At 37.7% G+C, this 26,839-nt stretch overlaps 3 protein-coding genes across 5 annotated transcripts in view; 2 read left to right on the top strand and 1 right to left on the bottom strand.

Moving 5' to 3' along the window:
• Window positions 1-10,100, top strand: part of bchs (WD repeat and FYVE domain containing 3 bchs) — a 35,237-nt gene extending 25,137 nt beyond the window's left edge. Inside the window, exons 42-56 of the mRNA XM_028320333.1 lie at window positions 177-395; window positions 632-783; window positions 871-998; window positions 1,426-1,660; window positions 2,788-3,014; window positions 3,089-3,342; window positions 3,645-3,785; window positions 3,873-3,980; window positions 5,231-5,419; window positions 5,976-6,258; window positions 6,586-6,788; window positions 7,038-7,122; window positions 7,555-7,740; window positions 8,533-8,684; window positions 9,957-10,100. Of these exons, the coding sequence (XP_028176134.1) occupies window positions 177-395; window positions 632-783; window positions 871-998; window positions 1,426-1,660; window positions 2,788-3,014; window positions 3,089-3,342; window positions 3,645-3,785; window positions 3,873-3,980; window positions 5,231-5,419; window positions 5,976-6,258; window positions 6,586-6,788; window positions 7,038-7,122; window positions 7,555-7,740; window positions 8,533-8,684; window positions 9,957-10,100 (2,706 nt within the window). The remainder of the gene's footprint in view (window positions 1-176; window positions 396-631; window positions 784-870; window positions 999-1,425; window positions 1,661-2,787; window positions 3,015-3,088; window positions 3,343-3,644; window positions 3,786-3,872; window positions 3,981-5,230; window positions 5,420-5,975; window positions 6,259-6,585; window positions 6,789-7,037; window positions 7,123-7,554; window positions 7,741-8,532; window positions 8,685-9,956) is intronic.
• Window positions 10,101-10,899: 799 nt separating this feature from the next.
• On the top strand, window positions 10,900-21,735 carry LOC114364227 (MICAL-like protein 1). 3 transcript variants are annotated; one of them, XM_028320299.1, is made up of 7 exons: window positions 10,900-11,177; window positions 11,503-11,644; window positions 12,394-12,567; window positions 15,681-15,795; window positions 17,096-17,195; window positions 17,802-17,940; window positions 18,447-21,735. In XM_028320299.1, exons 1-7 carry the CDS (start codon window positions 10,983-10,985, stop codon window positions 18,638-18,640), a joined length of 1,059 nt encoding a protein of 352 aa, XP_028176100.1. In that variant the 5' UTR covers window positions 10,900-10,982; the 3' UTR covers window positions 18,641-21,735. The 3 variants fall into 3 exon arrangements, with proteins under 3 accessions (XP_028176100.1, XP_028176099.1, XP_028176101.1); XM_028320298.1 differs by having other exon boundaries at window positions 12,394-12,573; XM_028320300.1 differs by having other exon boundaries at window positions 12,394-12,573; window positions 17,802-18,055; window positions 18,447-18,546.
• A 472-nt stretch (window positions 21,736-22,207) lies between these two features.
• Window positions 22,208-25,077, bottom strand: LOC114364225 (uncharacterized). The gene is made up of 3 exons (XM_028320297.1): window positions 24,835-25,077; window positions 24,163-24,457; window positions 22,208-23,992 (listed from the first exon to the last, which is right to left on the bottom strand). Exons 1-3 carry the CDS (start codon window positions 24,937-24,939, stop codon window positions 22,977-22,979), a joined length of 1,416 nt encoding a protein of 471 aa, XP_028176098.1. The 5' UTR covers window positions 24,940-25,077; the 3' UTR covers window positions 22,208-22,976.
• Between the last annotated feature and the right edge of the window lie 1,762 nt (window positions 25,078-26,839).

The following is a 26,839-nucleotide window of genomic DNA, read 5'->3' as shown; positions in this document are numbered from 1 at the left end:
GATAATTACTAAACTTACTGTCACTTCATAATTATTGTTCCGTAGGATTTATATTATAGATGTTCTATACTGGGTTGTTAGTTTTTTTTTTGCCACTTGACGTTTCACAATCGTGGGACTATAACAATGAAATGCCAAAACCTGTTTTTTATAAGCTTTATATTTTCTATTTGCAGAGAGGCGAGATATCTAACTTCCAATATCTGATGCATTTGAACACCCTCGCTGGGCGGTCCTACAACGATCTGATGCAATACCCGGTGTTCCCCTGGATCCTGGCCGATTACGATTCTTTAGAGCTAGACCTCAACGATCCAGCTACTTTCAGAGATCTGACCAAGCCCATGGGAGCTCAGAGTACGGATAGACTGGAACAGTTCCGAAAGAGATATAAGGTACGGTATATGAAATAATTTCCATCATACCTTAAAGTATCAGCAGGGCTACTCGGAAACGCTGTTTACGTGGATTCGGGTCTGTCTGTCACCGTCGCTCATGCTGGCATCTCGCTTTACGTAGAAGAGATGGCAACATTCGAAACTTCACATATCGTTTTCGGAGTAATTCCCCAGGTTATGACATCTTATGACATCTTAAATTCATATTTAATTATCTTTGTACTTTTTTCAAGGAATGGGATGATCCTCACGGTGAAACGCCTCCATACCATTATGGCACGCACTATTCGTCGGCCATGATCGTCTGTTCGTACCTCGTCAGAATGGAACCGTTCACACAACACTTTCTGAGGTTACAAGGGGGCCACTTTGATTTAGCAGACAGGTATAAAAAGGTTTATTACTGTAGTGTTAGTGGTTGAGCCACATAATAAAGTGAATTACAAATAATTTGCTAAAACACTTGTTACAGAATGTTCCATTCCATAAAAGAAGCCTGGAACTCAGCATCTCGACATAACATGGCGGACGTGAAAGAACTCATACCCGAATTCTTTTATTTGCCTGAATTTCTAGTCAATTCCAATAATTTTGATTTAGGTAAGATCTTTTGCATTACATTCATTTTTAAATAATGTGTATTTTGTTTGACAAAAGGGCTTCTATCAGTGGCGTGGTTACACTATACCATCTGAGGCCCGTGGCAAGTTTATTGAGGAGGGCATTGGCGGGGGTCCGTGGCATTTTTCCACTTGGTTCTACGTTTTACAATAACATAAAGATCCAGAGAGTTTAGTCCATAAAATAGTATAAAGATGCCGTGAATATTCGTCGTTACGTAACTCACGAAACTTTAATTTCTTCGTACATATTCTTAATTCCAGCGACATTTTGTTGTAAGGTTTTAAAAGCGTCGCTTTGGCATTATGTTACGTCTACGCTGATAATTTAAAACTTCATTTCGGTGTTTAATTACGTCTTAACTGATTCAAAACACGTGATTAAATAACTTCGTGAACGCCAACAGGTAGCAAACAATCAGGGGTGGCTCTAGGCGACGTGGTCCTCCCGCCGTGGGCCCGTGGGGACCCGCGTGAGTTCATTCGGCTCCACCGCGCAGCCCTAGAGTCTGACTACGTGTCCCACCGCCTCCATCACTGGATAGACCTGGTCTTCGGGTACAAGCAGCAAGGCCAGCCCGCTGTGGACTCCTGCAATGTGTTCCATCACCTGTTTTATGAGGGCAACGTGGATATATACAAGTGAGTCAATAAATATAATAGACTATTTGACACCATTCCCCAATAATTCGAAATCACAACTTTTTGAGTTGACAAGATAGTGACGTCACATACTTGTTTTTCCATACAAAATCTACGGGAGAGTTTCGTTTTGACAGTTTTAAAAAGTACGTCAATGAGGGCTTTTTTATACTTAACAGTTGGCACCCCTGGCGATTGACAGGACCTTACTCTACAGTGGCGCCATCTTGATGAGTGCAAATACGATAGTCCTCCTACCACTTTCGCGCTCACCAGTTGATGCCACTGGCTTCGCTACTAGCAAGTGACAGGACCTTACTCTACAGTGGCGCTAACTGGTGAGCGCTAAAACGATAGCCCTCATTGATTGAGTCGGCATGGACTTCTACACTGCGTCAGCTAGTCCAGATAACAGATATGAACATCAAAATATTCAATCATCAGCAAATAGTTACGTATAATAAGTATTAGGGTGGTCCTTATTTTTCGACTTTTGAATTATCCCCGGGGCACTTTCTCATTCGATTATATACCTCTAAATATGAAATTAGCTTTTTTTGTTTTTTTTTTGGTTAAGATTTAGAGGTCGCTACCAGCTGTCAAAATATTTACAAAAGCTTTGAAGATCTTAAATCATGGTTTCATAAATGTTTTTATTTAAGTGTTTATATCACATTTTACGTGCATATAAACATCGCATAGATAGAATAGACAATCGCTTCTTGTCCCCTTCTCCCCTCAACCCCTATTCTATACCGCCTATGGTACCGACGCGTCGAGATACTAACAAGTAAACTCTTATATCTTAAAAAATAATTGATTCAAATATGTACATTGTACATAATACATTAGTTCATAGCAACAACAATAATTTTGTAATATTTTTATTTGGCTTTGGCTTTAAAAATAAATGAATCTAACAAATACAGATTTTGTTTTTACTTAAAATTCAAACCTTGGTAGCGACCCCTAAATGTCTTTTAAAAATTAAAAAAAAAATAATGAAAGACTTTCATATGGTATGTATTCAAATCACGTGGTGCCCCGCAAAAAATAAGAAAAAAAATTTTTTTCGTAGGAATAAGGACCACCCTAATAAGTATATTATTATTATTTGTTACTTTTAGCATCGACGATCCTCTAAAGAAAAACGCAACTATCGGCTTCATAAACAATTTCGGGCAGATACCAAAGCAGCTTTTTAAGAAAGCACATCCAAGCAAGAAGATGTCACAGCGAAGCTCGACAATTTTAGATCCAAACAATATCATTCCATCGCAAGGAATCACGCCTCCTGAGAAATTGTTCTTTCACAATTTGGAGAACTTGCGGCCTTCGTTACAACCTGTGAAAGGTAAAATATATTCGTAGCTTCTGACTTAGAATAGCTCTAGGACAATATAATAATTACTATGTCTCTTTTCGCAGAGGTGAAGGGCCCAGTAGGCCAGATTTTGTACACGGAAAAGGCAATACTGGCTGTGGAACAAAACAAAGTGCTTATGCCTCCCTCATACAATAAGTACGTGGCGTGGGGATTCGCGGACCACTCGCTGCGTATAGGCAACTACGACAACGATAAAGCGGTGTTTGTGTGCGAGGCTGTGGCTCAAGCGTGTGGAGAAATAGTCGCCTGTGTTTGTCCTTCGGCCAAGACCATCGTTACTGCTGGAACCAGTACTGTGAGTAACCTAATTAACTGATGACTACATAATAAGGATATGTGTTTTGCCAAATCAATGTTCGAACATTGAGAGATAATCTGTTCTATGACAGAACTCCCAGGATATTACTTTCGTCCTAAAATACTTGTCATAATTTTGCGTGATATCGTATTTATTCTTAAAAAATATTTTTTGAAAAAAAAAATTTTTTGAATAACTTGAACAACTTGTCAAAAAACTTTTTACGGTCTGTGTTAGTGCTGCACTCTAGCGAAAACTATCGCAGTGATATTTCCTATTGATGGGTCATTTATTTTCAGGTTGTCACTGTTTGGCAATACTGGGCCCGCCGGCGTCGACTCGCTGTCAAAGTGTGTCTTTACGGGCACGAAGAAGCCGTCACTTGCTTAGCCGCGAGCCCGGCCTACAACTTGGTGGTCAGTGGCAGTCGCGATGGACAGGTATGGTGTCTTATCTCCCTTAGTATTTAATCTTATCCAGTTCTACAAGAGGATTCATTATCATTTTAATTTTAATTGTTTCTTTAGGTCTTAGTATGGGACGTGGAGCGGGGCGCTTTCATACGTCAACTAGTTCCACCTCAAGGCATCATTCCGCCGCCACCCGTATCGGCGCTAGCCATCGACGAACTTACTGTAAGTACTAATGTATTTATTAGTGTTTATGTGATGTGATAGGGCTAACACAGTAGCTTTTTGTAGCATCTAGCGTGACACGCGTATTTTTTCTTCTTTCCATAGTGTTTTTTGTAAAAAAAAACAGGTGAACAATACGATCCGCGCTTACGTCACTTACTACTCACTCCTGAATCCCTTGAGCCGGGTTCAGATGGGTGTAACGCGTAATGGAATGTATCGTGTAATGTAATCGAAATAGTATGGGCAGCACTTACATTTAAAGCTCGCAGTGCCGCCCACATGTAGAAACCGTGTGGTGGTTACACGGTGGATTTCATTACACATTACACCCGTCTGGACCCGGCTTTGTGGATTTAAACTGCGCGCTACCAAACGACGCGCTTGTTTTGTTTTCGATGTCTACTCGGGGAGACGAACAGGGACCCGATTGTGCTAAAAATTTTCAACTGCAACGGGATTGGATGACGAATGACAATCAGCTTTTTGACAAATCCGTATAGCGGTATCGTTTTGACAGCTAATACAAATGAAGCTGAAACGTAATCGAAGCGCAACTGCGCTTTTACGTAAAAGCTGAAATAATGCTACTTTTTATCAAACGCAAGCTTCACGAACATTTGTTGTGTTTTAGTAATTTTAGTTTCAAAAATAAGGTGTTCAGACTTTTAATTAAAAGTGCATAAATCCGTCGTTTCGTCTTTGTTGCGCGTGAACTTTACCGTGATACCGAATTGCACATAAGCTGGAATGAGAATGGAGCGCGAGTCGCGCGCGACTGGAGATGAGACGCGAATGAATAGGCTAGTTTCCTAAAAAAAATTTTTTAGTCCGTCATGTTTAATATCAAAAAATATTGGACACCTGTATTTTTATTTGTCAATCTAACAAATAATTACATAGGTATATATAGTTATGGTACATTGAAGTTCCGCGCGACGTCACAAAGTGCGGCACTTTTATGCACTCATTGACGTCACAGGCCTCTTCTTATGAACTTTGGCGCGCTTTATCTCTTTAAATTTTCAATAGTTTGAAAAAGTGAAAAATACGTGTAGAGTATTTTTTGATAGGTTAACTGACAGACTAATTAAAACTCTTGCTTTTTGACCCAGGAAACATCCCTATTGGAGACATTGCAAATTAGCGCAATCTGAGCCCAGGTCTGGTTACGTTGCCTAGACGATTAGAATCGCAGTTTATTTTATTTCCTTTACCACGTTTTTTTTACCTTTTTCGCTTCATCTCAGGGCGACATAGCGACCTGCAGCGGCAGCTGGCTATACGCGTGGTCGATCAACGGCACGCTTCTGGGCGCCGTGGACACGGTGGGCGGGCGCGAGCGCTCGCAGCAGGTGCTGTGCGTGGCCTTCAGCCAGACGCGCGAGTGGGACCCGCTCAACGTCGTCATCACCGGCTCCACAGACGGCGTCGTGCGGGTGAGCTGAGCAATAAGCATAGCTAGCATTGTTATAGAGCTGTTGATCAACAGCTCAGCCGAACTGGGATGCGCGCCGTGGTAAAATCTTATCGATGACTTCATTTCATATATGTATGGGCTTATCGTAAAATTGATAAAATGTCACGATAAAAGCTTATCGCGGCGCACATCCTAGGCTTATACAGGGTGTTTCCTGTAAGGTGTCAAGCCGAAGTCAGGTGATAGATGAGGACCATACCTATCGATTTCACCCCTATGTATTTTCTACGATTTTTTGGAGTTTAAAAGTTATGTTAGGTGTTTAAGATCTTGTGACGTCACTTAAACAGATTAAAAGACCATGCAGCCTCCCGTTCTACGTAGAATATTCCCGTGTCATGTGACGTCACGATCAATTAATTTCATGTAAATGGTCTAAAAGTTTGATAAGGAACGAAATATTAAATTAGCGTCTGAAACATAATGCACTTGCTGAGGCTTTACTTCTATTTAAACGAAATATCTGCATGTTACCAAGTCACATGTGAAACAATCATGACATTATAAAATTGCAGATGTGGTCCATAGACTACATAGAAGAAACGATTGAGGAGCAACAAGAGCAACAGGAAAGCTTAGAAGCCGTCAGCATAGAGCCTACGACGAGTTCGCTGGACGTAGACAGGGACGCCGACCAAAGCAAGCTGTCGGTCCAGGAGAGCGAAGACCTCAAGTCCGAGACCGATGTCAGGTCGGAGAGCGAGATAAAGACTGAAGACGAACCGGCCAAGACCGAGGCAGCTATCAAGAGGGTGGAGGAACTAGTCAAGCAAATGAGTCTATCACAAGAGGCTGATGGTAAGATTCATTTAAAAACTTTTATTTTTCAGTTTCCTTTTTGATATTCTGCTTTACTAAAATGTTGAATGTCACTTGTCAGTAATAATTGACATAATTAAACATCAGCCAAGTCTGATCATAGTGCAAACCAAACCACATGAATATTCTTAATTATCATAAAATGAGTATCATAGCTTGCCCTGCCACCACTTCGGGACAACATATGGGCTGGTGCTGAGAAGAAGTGGCTTAAGAAACTCAGTCACCTTTGTCATTACAGATTGGTATAGGAAGCGAAATTTTTGTTTCGAAATTTTTAAAATAATATCTTGTATTTTTTCACAGGTAACCTAACAAAGTCAGGTTCCGAGAGCTCCCTATCAGACGCGTGCGAGACAACAAGCGCTAAAGAATCTGCGCGAAGACACGAGGAGAAAGACATCTGCAGCGACAATGAGGAATATACTGGTAGCCGCGACCGCGCCGTCGACTCGTGCGACGAGGCCAAGCAGGAGTACGACAATGAAAAAGACTTGGATGCCGAAAAGGTGATTTAATACGACTTCTTTTCAGCCAACGACAGACCACTGCTGCGATTCATGACAGTTAATATAATAAAATAGTATTGCTAATCGCAAGTCTTACCCAAAAAACGCACGAGCTACGAAGCACGATCTTTAGATTTTTTCGCTACTCAAGTGGTTGACTGAGGAGAAACCCGTGCACGTACCCGTGCGAATATATGTAAAAAATAATGTAAATAATGTAGCAAAAATAATGGGATATTTTATTTTTAGGAGGGTGCTCACAGAAACAAGCTTCAGAAACAAGGCAACATTGTACTGAGGAGGAAGTCAAAGGGGAATCCTTTGTACCGGAAAAGTAAGTATTCTTTTTGTAGATGTTATGCGTTACTCTTGTCATCTTTTAGAGCATATGACCTAATTAGGAGATTGTCAATTGTTCAATGAGTCATATTTTTTAAAGAATTTCATCATCATTTCAGCCATAGGACGCCCACTGCTGAACATAGGCCTCCCCCAATGCTTTCCAATGCTTAAAGAATTTACTTTTTATATTATGAATTCCGGTCGCCGAGCCCATATGACCCCTAGCTACCCATCCTTATCGTTCGCGCATAATCCTTAGCGCTCGCACATTCACTGCGGCCGCCCGTCGCACAGTCGCGACAGCAATATAATTACGCGCGAGCGAAAAGGATAGGTAGCTTAGGGTCATTGGCCGAAATTCTATCTGCTCGGCGACCGGACTTTAGTAATTTCTTAGTTCTAATCTGCAATCATGCTTGTCCAGGCGGGGGCAGCATAGGCGAGTCCAGCGAATCCGGTTCGACGGAGTCCCGCGCCGCGTCCATGGAGGTGGCGGGTGAGGCCGGGCTGCGTGCCAGCAAGAGCGACACCAGCCTCACGGACTCTTTTGTCGTGCTGGCGCCGCCCACTCCGCCTGCGCCTGCGCCCGCGGTCTCCTCGCAGGACACAGGTATTACACATTAGGCGACTTTAGAAGCGACAGACGCGCTGCCGATGATTTCAAACTAGCAAGAGCGACACCAGCCTCACGGACTCTTTTGTCGTGCTGGCGCCGCCCACTCCGCCTGCGCCTGCGCCCGTTGTCTCCTCGCAGGACACAGGTATTACACATTAGGCGACTTTAGTAGCGACAGACGCGCTGCCGATGATTTGAAACTAGCAAGAGCGACACCAGCCTTACTGATTCCTTCGTGGTGGTCGCAAGACACATATTTTGAAAGCTTCTAGAATGGAAGCCTTAATTCCCATATTCACTGCCCCGAGAGCCTTCAGCTCGAGTTGTCAAATCGCTTTGAATCGACGTGAAAAAATTTTTGTTCTTGAAGAAGTAATAGTTTACCTTTTTCTCAAATGCCTCCGCTGACCTAGTTCATCCAGTGGGTTTAACTGTTTTTTTACAAAAGCATTCTATTCTCATCTACTTTTGAGGTATTCACATCCACAAATACGGATAACTGACAGCAGTTTATAGAAGTACGGCAACAGTTAGAGTAGGCGCACACCGTTGATTTTTAGTTGGCCTATAGTTGTGCCCGATTTTAATTTGTATGAAGAATCGGCCAAATCGAATCGGCGTAGTGTGCGCACTTCCATACATGCCCATACTGATCAACTGCCCGACTAAACTATTGGCTGACGAAAAATCAACGGTGTGCGCCTACTCTTACAGCTAAACCTTGTACTTATAAACATAATTAGAAACCACAATCTGAATAAATATTCACGCCTTGTCTCCCCCCAGAATGCACCCGCAAGTGGGTCCGGCGGCTCGTGCTGCGCGGCAAGCTGACGATGCACACGGCGTACGAGCGGCGCGACAACGCCTGCCCCGCCTCCGTCACCGCCGTCGCCGCCGCCAAGAGCGGCCGCGGGCTCGCTGTTGGTGATGNCCCCGCAGGGCAGCTTTGTGGCGAGCTGTTGGTGAGTAGCGACACCACGGGGCCAGTTGTTAATCCGAGTGCTCCCGAGAGTCGGTCAAGACCCTCGTCTTCGGCTTGCCGAAGTGGAATCCGAGAGGGTCTGCAGGACTTTCACCTCTGGCTTGCCTTAACCGGCCGGCCAGAGTGGAGTCGCTAGAGCTATATGCTCCAGGGGTGGAAGTGTTAAAGGGCATAACGCCGCGAGTAACTTCGGAGAAAGCGCAGCACACCTCTCTACACCCCTGAGCTGGCAGACGCCAATGTTGCCCCTCAGTCCGGTCTATACGACCCATGACGCCAGGGGGGGCCCATTTAGTCGCTGGCTAGTCACCGCCTGCCATTTTTTCAGTCCGAGACTATGAACCAGGCAGGTGTCCCGTAGTCTCCATCCATAGCCCAGTAACCAGTCCATCCATCCTTCATCCATAACCCTAGTCCATTCTCCAATAACTGCAATAGCTCCTGTGCACAGGCTGGAGATGGTCTCTGGCTACATCCCATGATATAGTCAGAGACTAGATCCAGCATGTGCACCACTTTCACTTTTGTCGATTATTTTGCGCTTAAAACGGCCTCTACGTGTTGGATCTGTATCCCCACGCAAGCCTTATAAAGGACCGGGCCACTTTTGACCCGTGAGCTCCAAAGCGTACAAACATAATAATAATAATAATAATAATAACTTTATTTTGTCCAAAACACAATCGTGATGTTAAATAAGGTACATGTTAAAAAATTATGTAGTACATTGGTAGGCGAGATTGACAACTACCCTCCGCGCTAGTAATAAAACTGTGTTGCGGCAGAGTAGTGACAGCACGTCGTCCATGATAGCCACATAGCACAATCAAAACAGACAGTCATCATCATCAACACATTATTATGTTTACACATACTCGATTGATTTGATTCATTTAGGCCCGATTCGACCAAATGTTATCCGAAAATAACTTAGGGTATAACTGGCATATTGACAGTTTCAGTATGAGAAAATTATGTCAAAATGTCGAATAACTGACGATTTATTCTGAGATTAATATTTACTCTTGTTTGGTCGAATCCACCCTTAATAATGCTTGGGTTCCAATCTGGGGTCTTCGATCGAAATCTTTTTTTTTTTTTTTTTCAAAAATAAATGAATATAATAAATCAAGTAACAAATATTGCTATTATTTTTGCATTTAACAACATCTATTTTTTAAATGTATTTCATATTGTTGACCTAAAAATCATGTAAATGTTTCAGATATTCCGCTGGTCGGCGCCCGATATGTCGAGCGTGTCAGGCGCTAAAGGCGGGCCTGCCGACCACTGGGTGCGGGACGACACCGCGCCGTATTGCACACAGTGTCAGGTAATCACTAACCTCATATTAAGGTATATAATATAGCAAAAATCCCTTACGGCCATAATTTTACAGTCTCAATTAATATGGCATAATGGCGGTAAGTCATGGCTCCGCCGGCAATCTTTTTGCACAGCAAAGAAAGATTACTGCATCATATAAAACAACTTACTAACCCTTAATGTAGATAAAACTAAGTTCATAACATTAAAATTCATAAAATTCATTTATTTTTGCAAATTCAAATTCAAATTCTCCTATAATGCTTTCTCGCAGCCTACCTCAAACTTATACTCCATTAAAGCCCACTCCTGCACTAATTCTCAACAAGCATGTGCATGCCCTTATTTAAATAGTACTGATAATATGAAATACTTAGGTCTAATCATTGATAAACACCTGAACTTTAAAGCTCACGTCGAAGCTCTCACATCTAGAGTCAGAAAATTGATATTTGCCTTTAAAAATCTGAGACACGTGGCTAAGGGTCCTCTTCTCAAAACTGTCTACCTCACGCTATGTCACNGTGATCCAACAACTTCCGCGAACGCACGTACGCACCCCCGGACGCGCCTTTCGGTTTTTTACTTACAAACTGGACTTTCATTTCATCTTTTCATCATCTTTCGTTCACCCATCGACCTACATCGCCTACAGCAACCATTACTAATAACCACTTTCTAAAAAAGTATTTTACTGAACAAAACTATTAAGTAATAGTAGGTAATACAAGGAAAATTATTAATAGAGAGATTCAATAAAACGTATGTAATTAAAGCTCAGTTACGTTAGTATACAGGGTGTACGCGACAGGAAAAAAAAATTTTTGCTGTTAATGCAGCAGTTATTTCTGAAGTAGGAAATAAACTACTAATGAAATTAAAATAAAATTCATTGATTAATTCTGACAGTTCGTCAAGCTCGAAGATGTACAAGTCTTCGATCGCGACGAGCACGCCGAACCTGCCGTCGAGCGCGCCTCGCCGCAAGAAGGCGAAGGCGCCGCCGCCGCCGGTCATCACGGTCACCGAGACGCCGCGCCTGCAGCCCTGCACCTCCATGGATGACGTCGTCAGCATCTCATCCCTCAGCTCCTTCAACTCCACCATTCATTCCGATCAGGTAATGTTCATCATTGTACTACTGCTTGGTTAAGCTAAGTATAGCCTCTGCCTCGAATTTCGCGGGCAGCGGGGCGGCGGCGGTGGCACCACTCGTCGCCGAGGAAAATGAATTTAAAGTTCGGGGCAGAGGCTTCACGATTTTGTGAGTACATTACAAAACATTCAATTTTCTCTTCCATAAATTATAGTAATCTAATATCAGAAATTACTTTGAAAACCGTATCCAAATCTGTCGCATAGTTTAGTTAGTATGCATATGCTTAGCGACTTTGTTATAATAATAAATATCGATCCCAATCCGACTGTTCTATGTTTGTTCATAGAAATCAATAGGCGTATCGACACCTCGAATGAAGAAAAAGAGACCTGCACCCACGCCTCCGGACAGCCTATCCACTGTCTCTGGCTTTGGTTCTCTGGAGAAAGGCGTCGATTCTTCGGGGTTACGCAGCAATGCTTCTGATGGTATGTGCGGAAAACTGATTACACCTTTTTCTTGACACAATATTATCTTATCTCACTCTTTTTCAATACTCTATGGTGGGTGGGCCTTCTTACAGCATGTCGATTGTCCAACATGTCAATTGTTTCCTTTATCAACAGGAAAAAAGATATTTCTCTACATATTTGTAACGGAGTTCGTATCAAATCTTTATCTGGTGATGGCTAACTTTATTGATACTATTTTGAACATTATACAAATGAAAGAAGGCTTAAAATTACATAATGAAAAATATTTTTCCATTGAATAAGTTTACGACGTTATTTATTTATCGTTCATTCAAGTGATATTGTGCTACATCAATATTATTTAATAATGTATAATATTCTAACCACATGTGGCATGTCAAACACTTGGGCAGTCACCTGGCCCTTGAACTCGTGCGCATTCATTTTATTAACAGTCACGTCACGCGTCCAGGAAACGTAGGTATTATTTAACAAGTTTAAAGTCCAACCTGCAAACGAATTTTTACACATCTTAATAGGAATAACGATACACAATTAGTTCGATTCCACATGCGAGGCGGAATTTTTCAGATGCTTCAAAAATATCTCCTCAGAAACATAACTAAAAGAAGTAACTGATATTTTTTTTTACAAAAAAAATATATTTTTATGCACTTTGATATATTTTTTTAGGTTAAAGGTTTCATTTCAATCAACTTTGAAGAGATGAAGCATCGTATTTGATAAATAAATGTTACATCCAGGAGGTCGTCGATCAGCAAAAGGTCCAGCGCCAGGTCTTCCCCTGCCGGAGCGGCGAGAAGTAAAGCTAGCCATGTCGCCCGAAGAGCTGCAGGTGCAGTTAGACCTGCTGGAGACACAACAGCTGGGCTTGGAGCGGCAGGGCGTGCTCATCGAGCAGATGATCCGCGACAAGTGTGAGGGTAATTGACTTACTGCACATTTTACTTAGAGTAAGCTTCACACCACTTTCATCTGTTTCTCTTGGAAATATCTGCTCACAAGCGCAATGGTATTTAGTTATCTTCGAATGATCGTGATTCCGAGATTGTTTTCAGCCTTAAGAACGTGAAACTTTATTAAAATAATTCGAATGTCCAATCAAGCATCATAGACACGNTAGTTTTTACGGCATCTGCCCGAGAAGGTCTGTAAAATTGGAAATTTTATTGTTGTCTTACATGTTCCTTTCAGGAGAAAATCGACTAAATCAACATTGAGCAAACACTATAGACATGCGGGAGCATGTTAAGCCTAGTTCCAGGGAGGGAACTGCACCGTGCGTATATTTAGACGAACCAATTAGAGCCACTTTTGACTCCTCATCATTCAAAAACTACTGTGCACTTCCTCTCCCTTTAATCCCGACCTCAAAGCCAACAAAAGGCGCGCCGACATCGTATGTCCCTCTGAGCGATTTAACAGACAGCATACCCACAAATTCTTTTGTTTTCTAGGAAGCTTTTTGTACAACAGTATAAACAAGTATCTCTGTATATACCCAATGAACAGCAAAGAATGTAAATATGCACTGCAAAAATGGCTCAAGGGTAAAACATATGATGACACAGAAAACCTGTTAATAGTTATTAGTTAAATTACTTACTTTAGGTATGCTAGCTATAAATAAACATTCTGTCAGCAAAATTTTATTTATGTAACAAAATTGTCAACCTTTACCTTCATCAACATTGTTTTGGTGTAATTATTTATAATATCTGTTTAATAAGCACTAACTTACATAATAATTAGTATGGATACCTAAAACACAGGCAAACATTTTTGCTTAGTTTAGGTATACTACCTTAATTAACATATTGTTACTAACCAAATAATTTCATAGTCCCATTTAAGTTTCTTGTATTTAGGCTAAGTTTTTATTTAATAAATTTATCTTATCTTATCTTATCTATCTTACTTCAAATTTGGCTCATGTATTGAGACTTGCAAGATAAATATCAGCTTCAAATTTCATAAATATACCTCAAACGGTTATTTAGGTATTGACGTTCAAAAATCGACATTTAGAAAACTAAAATATATCTGTTACGGCTAAAGATAGGTGCGAACATAAACTTAAGATTAGCCGGCTAAACTTAAGTTTATCTTCGACGAGGTGTTAATGTTAGTTTCTTCTATCTTTAGCCGGCTAAACTTAAGTGTAACCGCAGGCCCTTGGCTAAAAATGTAGAAGGAAATGGAATATGAAACAATGTAATATTATTTACTATTTGGACACGAAAACTTTAACAAAATATTAATTACTTGAAACAATATCTAGGTACCTATCATTAAAATAAAATAATAAGGAACCATTTTGGTCATTACAGAATCTTCTGTAGGTAGGTATTTAAAATTACAAAATAAAACAAAATAAAACTTCTTCAATGTTAATTACTTAAAACAATATCTAATCACAATTGTTAAAAAATATGGAGCTATTCGTTGTCTTCCCACCGCCCCCTCAAGCCCTCCGCCGGCCTGGCGCGCCCATCGAATACATTTTTAGCCGTTTCGTTTTGGCTAATGTGCACATTAGCCGGCTAAAGATGGAATATCACGACGCAATCTAACATGTTATCGAACTTTAGCTGCTTCTCGAAGATAAACTTAAGTTTAGCCGGCTAATCTTAAGTTTATGTTCATACCTATCTTTAGCCGTAACANTTTTTATTCAATAAATTTATCTTATCTTATCTTATCTTACGATAATACATCCATTATCCTTTAAAATATTGCCATAATAACTTATCGTCAACTTGCTGATCATCTCGGAATCATGTTAGTGCAGGCCTGTTCATTTCCGCGATTTTACATCGAAAACAAAACACGCACGATGGCCCACCTACAGGATACTATTCGACAAGGCCTCACATACGAGCGAACATTGACTCACGCACGCGTATTCTTGTGTATGGTGGAAGAAAATAAAGAAAATGGTGTACTAAATACTGTGCAGTATTTAACTGCCTAAATAATAATAAAAACACAGAATGTACTTTTTTAAGTTGCCTCAAGACACTGAAAGGTAAATAAGTAGCTAAATGTGCTAAATCATGTATTTCCGCAGTTTGGCACCTCACGTCACATCATTTTACCGAAGTCAGCCCTATAGCTTCGGCGCAGTGCCGATCACTGACGTTTGTCAACAAAATGGTGCTTGACTCTTGAGACAGGCTAAATTACACCATATTGTTAATGACATTGAGCATACATTTTTTTAAATACCTTCGCGAAGTAAAACTTCTGTACGTAGTACTTATTATTATTCTGTGGTTAGTGTAATACATAGTGTCACGCACTCTCACTTGTATATTTATGTATTCTTTTTTGAAATAGAAGTCTGTGTGTGTGGCTAATGCCCTCCAATCAAATGAATCATGTGACTCCTTTAACTAGAAGTAATAAGCGATTAGTCTAACTAGATCAGGAATGTCGTGCCAGTATGAGACTAAGAGTTTATGGTGATAATTTATGGCCCCAGGCACACAATTGCTCTAATCTTCTTCAAAAGTTCCTTCACTCCACTTAGGGTTGACACAACATTCGTATTTACAGACATAATAGCACGTCTAGCTGAATACTGTTTCAACTTATGTAATAAAATAGGGGCGAATTTACTACAAAAATGTATTGCTGTAAATGTGTTAATCTGATTTGCTGTCGTCTGTACATTAACAAACCCTAAATAATATCCTAAACACAAGAATACCTAAATCATATTATTATCCTGTCAATAGTTATTTATTACCGTATCTACGAGGAATGTACGACACCATGGTACATTTTTAAACTTTTTTGACTGTCCCATGGACTTTGTATGGCAATGAGGACTATGAAATCATCAAGTCGCGAACTCAATTGACTAACAATGTATTGATTTAAAGCTATTCAACTACCCAATTCTGCAAGCGAAATGTGTACTATGTGATTCTTACATTGTAACAAATTGTAGTCAGTAGGTAGATCGATGTCAACACACGTCCGGCAATTGGTTAAGTGGCCTGACTGATAAAATTGTTGTTTGCAGGTGACGAGCCATCTACTGTGCCACAAGAGGAAGTGGAAGATTTAGTAATACAGCTCTGTGAACTAGTCAACGAGAAGAATGACTTGTTCAGGAAGCAGACTGAACTGATGTATATGTAAGTGACAAACTAAGTCATTTAGGTTGAATTGTCGTGATTTCTTACATGCCTAAGGCTTAACATCTTAAACAATTCAAGATATTTTTTCCTTTTCATGAATATAAAATTCGTACGGAATCCAGCTCAGACGTGTCGCGATAAGTGAAGCAGAGAAAACAAGCTAATCTTTACCTTAAAATTATGATATAACTTCTTAAAATTTCCTATACCTATGAACTTAAGGTATTTATCTAAAACCATATTATCAATATTTATCTTAAATCCCTATGCAGATAAATATCTGCCACAATTAATATTACTTATCGATTATGATGACAAGTTATACAGAAATCAATCCATGTATTTGTGCACATAATATTATCGTAAGGAAAAATTTCTCATTCATATTATAACTCGAAATCATGCATGTAATAATAAAATTAATCTATTATCTAGTTGCATAAGAGTTGTGCTTAGTTTCAATTTTGTCATTGATATAATTTATGATGATTGATATTTATTTGTTGCGCAGGAAATGCGAATATTTACGCTGCATAAAGGAAAGTTAAGGACTCGTTCTATAAAACTTATGTATCATAAGTTAGGACCGGGTTACCTCCACCATATCGAATTACAAATGATCGAAAATCAAAATCTCGAACATTTAGGATATCGAATTTACAAATGAATGATCGAACGATCAAAATATCGAATGATTAAAATATCGAAAATCAATATAAATGTCATATGATTAATGTAAATAAAACATATTCATATAGGTACAATTTTTTTTATTTCCCAGTTTAGGGTACCATAGTCAACAAGGAACCCTTATCTCCATCTTCCTATCATACTATGCAACATAAGATCGACTTTCGATATTTTAATCATTCGATATTTTGATCGCTCGATCATTTGTAAATTCGATATTTTGGTCGTTTGATGAAACGTGTTCGATATTTTGATTTTCGATCATTTGTAATTCGATATGATGGAGGTAACCCGTTAGGACCAACACTGCGATTCCAATCTTATTTTATGACTGTTACTTGTTGATATCTACAAAATAAATAAGACATTCATGATTATAGAGACAGACAGTAACATTATAAGTAAACCATTTGTTATATTGATGTACTCCGGTCCATTTATTGATAAAAAAGTTACACCATACAAGTCTATTTCAAAGTGGCATTTCCATCTAATAGTCACTAAAACAGGATTCAACTATGGTGTAACTTTTATTAATAAGGGGGTGCCAGAATATTTTGTAAGTCATTTAAATTGGTTGAATCATATTTCATTTAACCTTTTACAGACGACGACAGCAGCGGTTGGAACAAGAGCAGGCTGACATTGAGCACGAAATCAGGATTATACAATCTCGACCGGCCGTCAACCGCATCGACGCTGATAAGGTAAACTGTTAGAAACGCGCGCAAACAGCGATTTATCGCAAAATAGAGAATATTTGATAACAAATACGCAGATTACCTATTGATATTTACTCTTATTTTGCATACAATGATACAATGTAAGAGCGATAGCTGCAATGAAAACTTTTATATAAATGGATTTAGTTACCTACTACTCAACCTTCATTAATTAATTAGGTTAGATTCAACAGTGGTGGAAACGATTATTTTATCAAGGTTTTGTCGGAAGACGTAGCGTACGAAGTAGACCCCCTATTGGTGGACTGGTGAAGGTCGCGGAAACCGCCTGGATGTGGGCAACGCAGCAACAGTCGTGGAGATGTTGGAGAGAGGCTTTGGCTTTTATTTGCAACAAATTTAACTGTATTACATTTTATCGCAATCTATTAACATTATTCTGATCAAGTTATCTCATTCGACTATTTCTAAACCATAAAAGATATAAATAATTTAGTTACTAATCCTTTCGGAAGCTGGAAAAATTGAATTTTGTGATAGATCCAGTTTTTTCTGTAACGTATTGATACCGTTTGATAGAGCTCGTGAAGCACAGTGATCGGTGACCAGTAGCATTGTGTGGGTTTTTAGGCGCGCGAGGAGCAGCTGGTGGCGCGCCTGGTGGAGATGGTGCGCCTGCGCGACGAGCTGGTGCAGCAGCTGGACGCCGAGCGCCGCCGCGAGCGCCAGGAGGACCTCGCCATCGCCGCCTCCATCGCCAGCAAGCGCGGTCAGTATGCTGTCCACACTACAGGCCGCGACGCTGCTGCAGCAGCTGGACGCCGAGCGCCGCCGCGAGCGCCAGGAGGACCTCGCCATCGCCGCCTCCATCGCCAGCAAGCGCGGTCAGTATGCTGTCCACACTACAGATGCAGTAAGGCTGGTAAAACGCCACGGGCCCCCGACCCCAGGGGTCCTAGTCTAAGTCCCTAATCGCACTGGTTCCGAGGCCACGGACAGGCCGCGAGATGATTCACATTACGCAATTCCATCAAAAGTTCAAAACTAACCGATTCCAAGCATAAGCTTTGATTAGTAGAATAAATATATTCACAGGCAGTAACTATGACTGAGATCAAGTTTCGGCAAGTGTTGTTTAATTATAAGAACCGAACCCAGATTCACTCTGTCAAAGAAGAGAAAAAAGTGTCTCTTTTGTTGTTGTTGTCATTAAATATTTATTGTGATCCATGTATCTTATTAATACATTAATGTCTTTATTTATCTTCATTTCAGCCCAAAGAAACAGTGAATCGAATAGCTCTTCAATGAAGTCGGTCGAAGTCGTTGCGACTCCTAAAAAGAGTAAGGTAAAAGACAAAGTGAAAAAGCAATTGAAAAAAGCGAAACATACGCTGATTCCCAAAAAGAAAGACGACGGAACAGACCGAAAAACAGAGAAAACTGAAAAAGAAAAGAAACCTAAATAAGGTACTGCTGACTTTAGAATCTTTAGAATGACATCTTACCTAACTGATATTAGATGGAAGACAAAAGTTCACTGCTGTTTGGAGAATGTTCGTGTGCAATTTTGAAAATTATGGTGTGCTAAAAGGTATCACTGCAATAAAGATACCGACACAATATGAAAATGCTATCTAGCCACTACTATATGGAGTGATATGCGAATGATTTGCTCGTATCAGCCGATTGTTGCATAGTATTGTTTAGAATTCAAAAAACCTGTTTTACATTTCTGTTATAACGAGAGTGTGTTAGGACAAAACAAGGCTGAATTTTTACATGTTTATATCATTGTTAAACTTGCCTGCATACAGAAATATCCCCTAGGCACACTTGCATTTATCACTCTGTATAATTGTGCACAAATTAAATTGTGAGTGCTACTTATACTTAAGGAAAGACTGAAACATTCCATTCTATTTATATGATTTTATTTTAAATACAATTAGAATTTTCTCATTAATATCTGACACTTTATAATAATATGTTTTAAGCCTATATTTAACGGGCCTAATGTTATATTGTGGTATAGTTTACTTGCACTAATATAAACACTAAAAACTAATACATGTATGTACAGTGCTGTTATTTTAGGTTTACGCTTCAGATCAAATCAACTATGTATAACATAAGTTATTTAACTAAGTTAATTTTATTCAAATCAAAGTGACATTCCAATTGATTTGAGAACCGTAAAATTTTATAAAATGCAGTACTGGACAAATTATTGCAATATAGCGCATTAGCGCACCTAATATTTTTAACCGGTTTTAGTGGTTACCAAGAGCTAAGCAAACTAGTTTACCTCACACCACTGAAGACATTTTTTAGACTTAGATCAGACCGCAATAGCATGAAAAATCATATCTGGTATTTGTACTAAAAATTGGCTTAGCTGTAAGTCTGCAACTAGCATGGCAAGTCACGTTTTCGCTAACACAAATGATAAATTTACTAACTTGAATGCGTGCAAATAATACTACTGTTTCGTAAACTTTACTTGAAATATGTGCAAATTATGAAATCATGAATTTTTTCCGATAGGATTTTAGCTGCCGATTTTTCATTTACAATAACGTTATGTTGTTTTTTTGATCAAGCACATCAGATTATACATTTTTGTAGCAAAACGCACCTATTGGAACTACTCGTATGATGCCACCACAGCTAATGATATTAAGTTATGGTCACAGCGGTTACCTTGATGAGCTGACGTCTGTTCTATAAAAAATGTGCAATTTTCCAATCAAGGCAATCAAGCGAAAAGCGTTAAAGATTTCAAGGACGCCCGATATTATATTAAAAGTTATTATTGAGTTTTATTTGTTATAATTTATGAGCATTATAGATTGGTCTATTTAGTTAAGATTTCATATTTTTATAAATCGCACAAACTTGTAAGTACTTAATATTAACATACTATGTGCCACGTTAAGAAATTTAGTGAAATAAGCGAATATATTTGGTGCCACTTAAAAAATGAATCTCTTAATTCGTTTGAGTCAGACACATATTTATTATTAAACTATGCTTAATCTAATCCACAATGCCTCAATATTTTCAGTAATTATTTATGAAATAAGCTTAAATTTAACTTTTCACTATTTACTAACCACCATTCGGGAATAAACTTATTTTTAATTTAGAGACAGAAATTCAATCTTGTAATAATGTCTCTTGTCTTTTGTTTGCAGCTTGGTGACATATAAATCGCATCAATATAGTGCCTTTACAATTATAAATCCATATCAAAATAGCATTTTTACATAGCAAGTTAACAACATTAGGGACCACGCCATATCAATAACGATGCACTAATATCTTTTTAATACATTTTATTTAACATGATAATTAACTGATCGACGGTTTACATAAAGGCAAATATTGTAAGAAAACTATACAAAGCTAAATTTATAATTATCTATTTTCCAGAGAGGTGATTAATTAGTTTTTGTTCTGAAAGAAAAACCAAGTTCAAAAGGTACTTAATAGTGTATTATTTAAAATGCTTCATTATTTTATTCCTATTCATCTATGAATGGTCAAATCAATCACCTTGCACAGGTTTTTTTTATCATGCACAAATCAGTATTATTAATAAATTGCCTTTGTTACAACATTTTTAAGCATCTGTATTTTGTGTTCAACTTAATCGATAAAATACATTAAAATTTACGCTTTGGGACTTTTAGCGATAACACCGTAAATTACAATATCCCAAGCATATACTATTTTATATTACCTATGTACAGTCGACCGCACAGCATACTATACGTTTTTGTTGCAAAATACAATCATAGCACCTTACATACGATGTTTGGTAGTACCTATATTATCTGTGCAATGTGTCGCGTCGCCTGTATTTCAATATCATAAAATTGTAAGTATTGCTTACCAAGGGATTTTCAAAGTTTTTTGTTTATTGAGATTAATTTTATTTACAAAACCTCGATAAGTAAGACTCATTGTCAATAGAAAAATAAAATATTTGATAACAATAACATGCTGTTTCTATTTTAGCGTTAAACCACTGTGTAAATCTACTCCTCATTTGAATTGTTAATTTATAGCATAGCCCTAATATAGTAGTTTTTCGGGTAAACTCAAAATTTTGATTGGCTTCTGCAAAGAATAGTCGACCGTGCTAGCCTTAAATGTTACGGTTCAAAGATGATCGATAGAACCCTGAATGCTAAAAGTAGCATATTGTGTGCTGTGGCTCTAATGATTTCAGCGTTGTCAATTCATAATACTCACGTTATGAAGAGTCACAGAATAAAAAGTGAAGCTTTTTTTTTTTCAAAAACCATGAATATCGGTCCAGCTGTTCTCAAGTTAATAAGTGCTCGAACAAATCCGACAATATATGTCCGGTTTCCGGCAAATTGCCGGTCCGGCGTAGTGGGAACCGGGCCTAATTAAGATGAAGGGTTTAGTCGTTTGAAATAATAAATATACAATAATATATTGTGGAAATGTGTATTGCCATAATAAGTCGGGTTGTATAATTACAATACATAACAAATCTATTCGGATAAATTATTGTGATTCTTCTACAAGGTAAGGAAACAAAACATACATTAATAACAATGCTGGCAAAGCTCAAGATTCAAATAAGTAATAATAATTATGTGGTTTTCTGAATAAAGAAAAATAAAATAATAATTATTATTATGGAGACAATAGTTTACTATCAGCACCTTTATCTTTCGTGGAGATTTCCACAAACTTGATTTATGTTTACATGGATATCCATACACACAATCATTATCATAATGTCACCAAATTACTTATTATTTCCACTTATACCCATAGGTAGGTATCGAAGTTAATATAATCGGTATTCTATTTTAAATTGCCATTCATGTACTGAACAATTCTAAAGGATGCACCCTCCCTACCTGGTTGGTACAGGAGAAATAAAATATATTATGCTGGATATATCTTACTTAACATTATAAATTGAAAAAGCCAAATATATTATGAAGAACGTAAAGTTCATTTTTTGCTTGGAAGTTTAAAGATCTCAAATGTAATTTAAATAGATTTACCACTTTATTCACAAAATTGACATCCATCGAAGTTATGTAAAGGATGCGGTCTAGATTACGATACCACCTAATGATCACGCCTTACAAACTTACAAAGTTGATGCTAATCTGTAGTTATGTTTTTACAATATACTTTACTCACACACAATAAACACAGAGAAAACGCGGCAAAGACCGCAATACCGATAGCATTCAAACTAATTTGTGTCAAACCAAAATTTGGAAAACCTTGGATAAGTGTTTTTGAATCATTCCATTACAATTTTAAAAAACCTTTAATTCATAGGAATTCCAAAGGATTGCCTTATTTTATAGCACTAGTTGGCGCCACTGGCAGGTAAGGTTCTGTCCTTTGCTTCTGGGCTAAGCTAGCCCCTAGGCCCCAGCCCGTACATCCCAGAGCTAGGCTAAAAGAGTGGCGCCAACTAGTGAGTGCTTAAGGAAACACTAATTGCTTCAAAAACAAATAGCTTTCTATTAAAAATATATATTTTGCTAAATATACTTTTCCATAGCACACAACAATTTAGCTAAGTGAACAATCATTTCTATTATCTAAATTGTCTAATTTGAAAACATTTCATTGAACTTATAAACAAATTCATATTCATTCATTAACCAAATATTGGGTACTAATTTCTGATAATAATTCCTGTTTAAATAGTATTTTATCAAGGTGATCTAGTATTTCATTACTACTAGGTAAAAAAACAATAACAATGATTAATCTTAATTAAGTGAACTCTTAATGCTATTTCTTAACATAATTATTATCTATTTCAATACGTAAATTTGTTTGTTTTGATTTACTGATTCGACCTCTCAAATCATCTGTTTTGTTCAGTCTTCTTGATTTTAACATATGACGTAGATCACTTCGTGCCCCTACATGTGTTTCTGGTTGATCTTTGGTTTCCAGTCTAGACCAGACATCACTGGTTTTACTGTTAACTTTTTGAACTCTGCTCATGACATAGTGATCGTCACTGTCATCTGTGCCGTCACTCGAATACTCATCAGCTGACAAAGAACTATCTGCAGGTACAACTTTAGCACCTAAACGTGACAGTATTGTTGACTTTCGTGAATTTCTTTCCCCTGTTTTAAACTTCTCAGACAGTTTTGTTGTGTGTCTTGGCATATAGTTGCTTTTGGAATTTACCACTTGTATAGATAATGGTGCATAAATATCTCGTTCATTGGATGACTCCCTATCGCTAACAGGTTGCTTTTTCTTTAGTTTTGATTCTTCATCATCAGCATGCATTCTCATTCTTGGTACCTTTGATTTCTTTTTCCATTCAGAATCTGAACTACTATCATCAGGCTCTTCAACTTTATGACTTCGTTTTCCCAAACGCATGGCCAATTGCTTATTTTTTATTACAACTTCTTGGTTTTCTGGTGTAAACTCCTCTTCATCATCATCATGTTTTGGTAATCGGCGTTGAAAAATTTCTTGATGGTCATATACACCCCATGACTTACATAAATCACCCCAAGGGTTCTTGCTCACAGAATCTGTATTTTGATCATAATACTCATCAGTGTATTTAATATCTTCAGCCTTCTTTTTAGGCATTTTTTTATCACCATTTGTAGCAAAGCGCATTAAAATGAGATCCTTTTTAGGATGAGGCATTCCTTCTCTCCAATGATGTAAAGATTTAGCAGCAAGCATTTCCTTCAATTCTTCACTTTTGATTTCACGGGAGTGCACTAGCAAAGCTAAAGCAGCAGATATATGATCCTGACAAACAATATTACCTGAAAAATTATTAAAACATGTTAATAAGAAATAAATAATTTTAAAATTTCACTTGTGGTTTGTTGAAACAATTTGTAATTTTGGTAAATGGGTCTGTACTCACTGTGAGTACAATAATCATGGTACTAAAGTGATATTAACTTTAACTAAAAACAAATAATATACTTACATGAAACTTCATCAATCCTTTCCAACGATAAGGGCTTATAATCTTCCAAGTATTCAAATATCTCTCTAGTGGTCAGTCCCTCCACCCCATTCAAATGTAGAGCATCAAATCTGAAGTGTCTTTCATTACCACTTTCTATTCCAAAATTTTCATAAAGCTCATCGATCTGTTTCTGAGTAATTACTCTATTACCACTAAGATTTAATCCAAATCTTCTTGCCCTTTCTTCTATCCTTGCTGCATCAATCTTTTCCAATTGTGTTACCATTATCCCATTTTTGTCAGCTTTGTAAATCTGCAAATAAAATTATAAATAATTCTACTATTTCTATTTTCTACCAATCTCTACCCAACCCAGTGATAAACTATTATAAATTTTAAAGTTATTCAATAAATTACACCACTTGCTTTTACATGGTGTTTTTTTTTTACCTACTAAATGTACTACCATAACTATTGTTTCTTTTAACACCACAGCTTTAATGCCACGCTAACTAGCTACTTACTTACTAAATTGATACTCTTTAGCCTTTGAATGCTGACGAAAGGCGATTTTATAAAAAATAATAATTTGCAGCATTTGCAGCGTTACCTACTACTGAAGTCCCGAAATATTCATTTAGGTTAATAAAATGTAATCGTAAGATAAAATGAATATGTAAATGTACTAACCACTGTATGTTTCGCTGGTTCCAAGTCTTCATTTTTTGATGGTGGTTCGAAATCGTCAACAAGCATAGGGTTATCATCACTCATTTCACCTTCTTCTCTCTCCATTTTTATTATCTACGTGTAGAAAATTTAAAGGAATAAATCTCTAGTTATTGTAATAAATTAATACGAAATAAGAAACCAAACACGCCAACCAACCAAACAGATGACACAAATTAATTAGTGATTAGGGTTGTGTCACTGTGTGTGCCTGTGTGGTATGAATCATATGAATTCAATCCGATTCGATTCCTAACTAAATCGATTATCAAAAGACATGGTATCGATAAAATAGCATTCGTCTAGCTGCTGCATTGATTTGGTTCCAAAACATAGATTATTTGAAACTTATTAATTAAAGTTGATGATAGCAAGAGGTTTAATGATGATGACCAAACGGGTATTTCGCCAAAAATGGTCGATTTTGCCTAATTTCCTTGGCACGAAGTTTTTTTTTTGTTTTTAACTATTTTTATTTTCCCATTGCATTAAGAAGCAAAAACTAAGCCAATGTATCTAAAAGGGGTGTCATAATTCGTTTTAGAAACAAAGTTATGAGATCATGAATTTTTGGTAGCCAAGGAAATTATTATAAATATTGTTTTCTCTAAGTTTTCTTCTGTGGTTTGCTTTTTTTTAATTCGACCCCTTTTAGTGTACCTTCGCAAGCAAACATACCAATGAATATTATATCATTATAACGTTTTTACACAACTAAAGAAGATAAATGCAGTAGATTGAGTTAAGAGTTAAAAACAAGTTGTGCTATATCTATTCTGATACCCATTTCTTAAAATGTAAATTTTAAACTTATTCCAATAAAGAAATACTAAAAATTTGACTTTACGCCGAATTAAAAATGGTCTTTTATAATTTCCTAGGCCATTTTAAGCCACGGAAATCAAGGAAATTAGGGCCAAAGAAATTAGATTTATGCCTAAAAGACACCACAAACAAAAACCTATTTACCCTATCCATTTACTATTTAAATTATGGGTTAACCCCTACAGACACTACATTTGTGTAAATAAACATTAAAATTAATCCATTGTATAGCTGCAAAAAACCGCCCAAAGAAATTGACTTTTTAGTAAAAAAAAACCCAAGGAGGGACCTACTTACGCGATTTGTCGCGAAACTGATCAACGATGTACTGTCCTGCCTTGATGGTCTCTTGGGACGTAATGGCCGAGTTGTAACGGTGCAGTGCGTTACATTCTAAGTTTTTTCGTTTCGTTACTACAATGGTCGAAAAGAAGACCCAGGGAAATTATACTTTTGACCTGGACAAGAGCTTAACTTCACTTTATTTTCTTCCTATAAGTATTTGACATTTAAAGTTTTTATTTTTCGATAGCTAAACGTTTCTCAAATGTAAAGAGAGTGCTATTAGAATTAAATTACGCTTCAATTTGTCATAATGTGCCTTCATTTTGGCAAACAACAGTAATGGACAGAACAAGGAAATTAGAAAAACGACTTTTGATTAAGATTTTCTAAGGGTTTATTTGTAGTTTCTGCTATTGTAACAGGAAAAACAAATAAAACTTTTGATGAACTTTCCCATAAAAATAGTTTTATACAGACAGATATAAAAAAACATGTGTTCGCCTGCCTGGACACAGAAAATTTACTGATTCGGCGAAATACCCATCACTTTTATTATTTTTAAATAGACTATTACTTAAAATACTACTAAGTAGTGTTAATGCCCGTTTTCACCATTAATCCCTAGTTTTTAAGTTACCCCTATGGTAACAAATAACATGAAATTTGTTTTCAAAGGGGTCACTTAAAAAATAGGGTTTTATGGTGAAAACGGGCTTAAGTCTCTATAGCGCATCATAAACAAAATGAAAGCCGTAACGGATGTCCTTAAAACATAAAACATGATCATAATAAATAAATATAATCGAATCGATACCAAGTAAATAATCGATTCTATATCGATAAGTGGTTCCCGGTT

This window comes from Ostrinia furnacalis, unplaced genomic scaffold (genome assembly GCF_004193835.3).
Source record: "Ostrinia furnacalis isolate ACB-3 unplaced genomic scaffold, ASM419383v2 OfSCF7367, whole genome shotgun sequence".
NCBI classification, from domain to species: Eukaryota; Metazoa; Arthropoda; class Insecta; order Lepidoptera; family Crambidae; genus Ostrinia; species Ostrinia furnacalis.
This window is presented reverse-complemented; position numbering and strand designations above follow the sequence as displayed.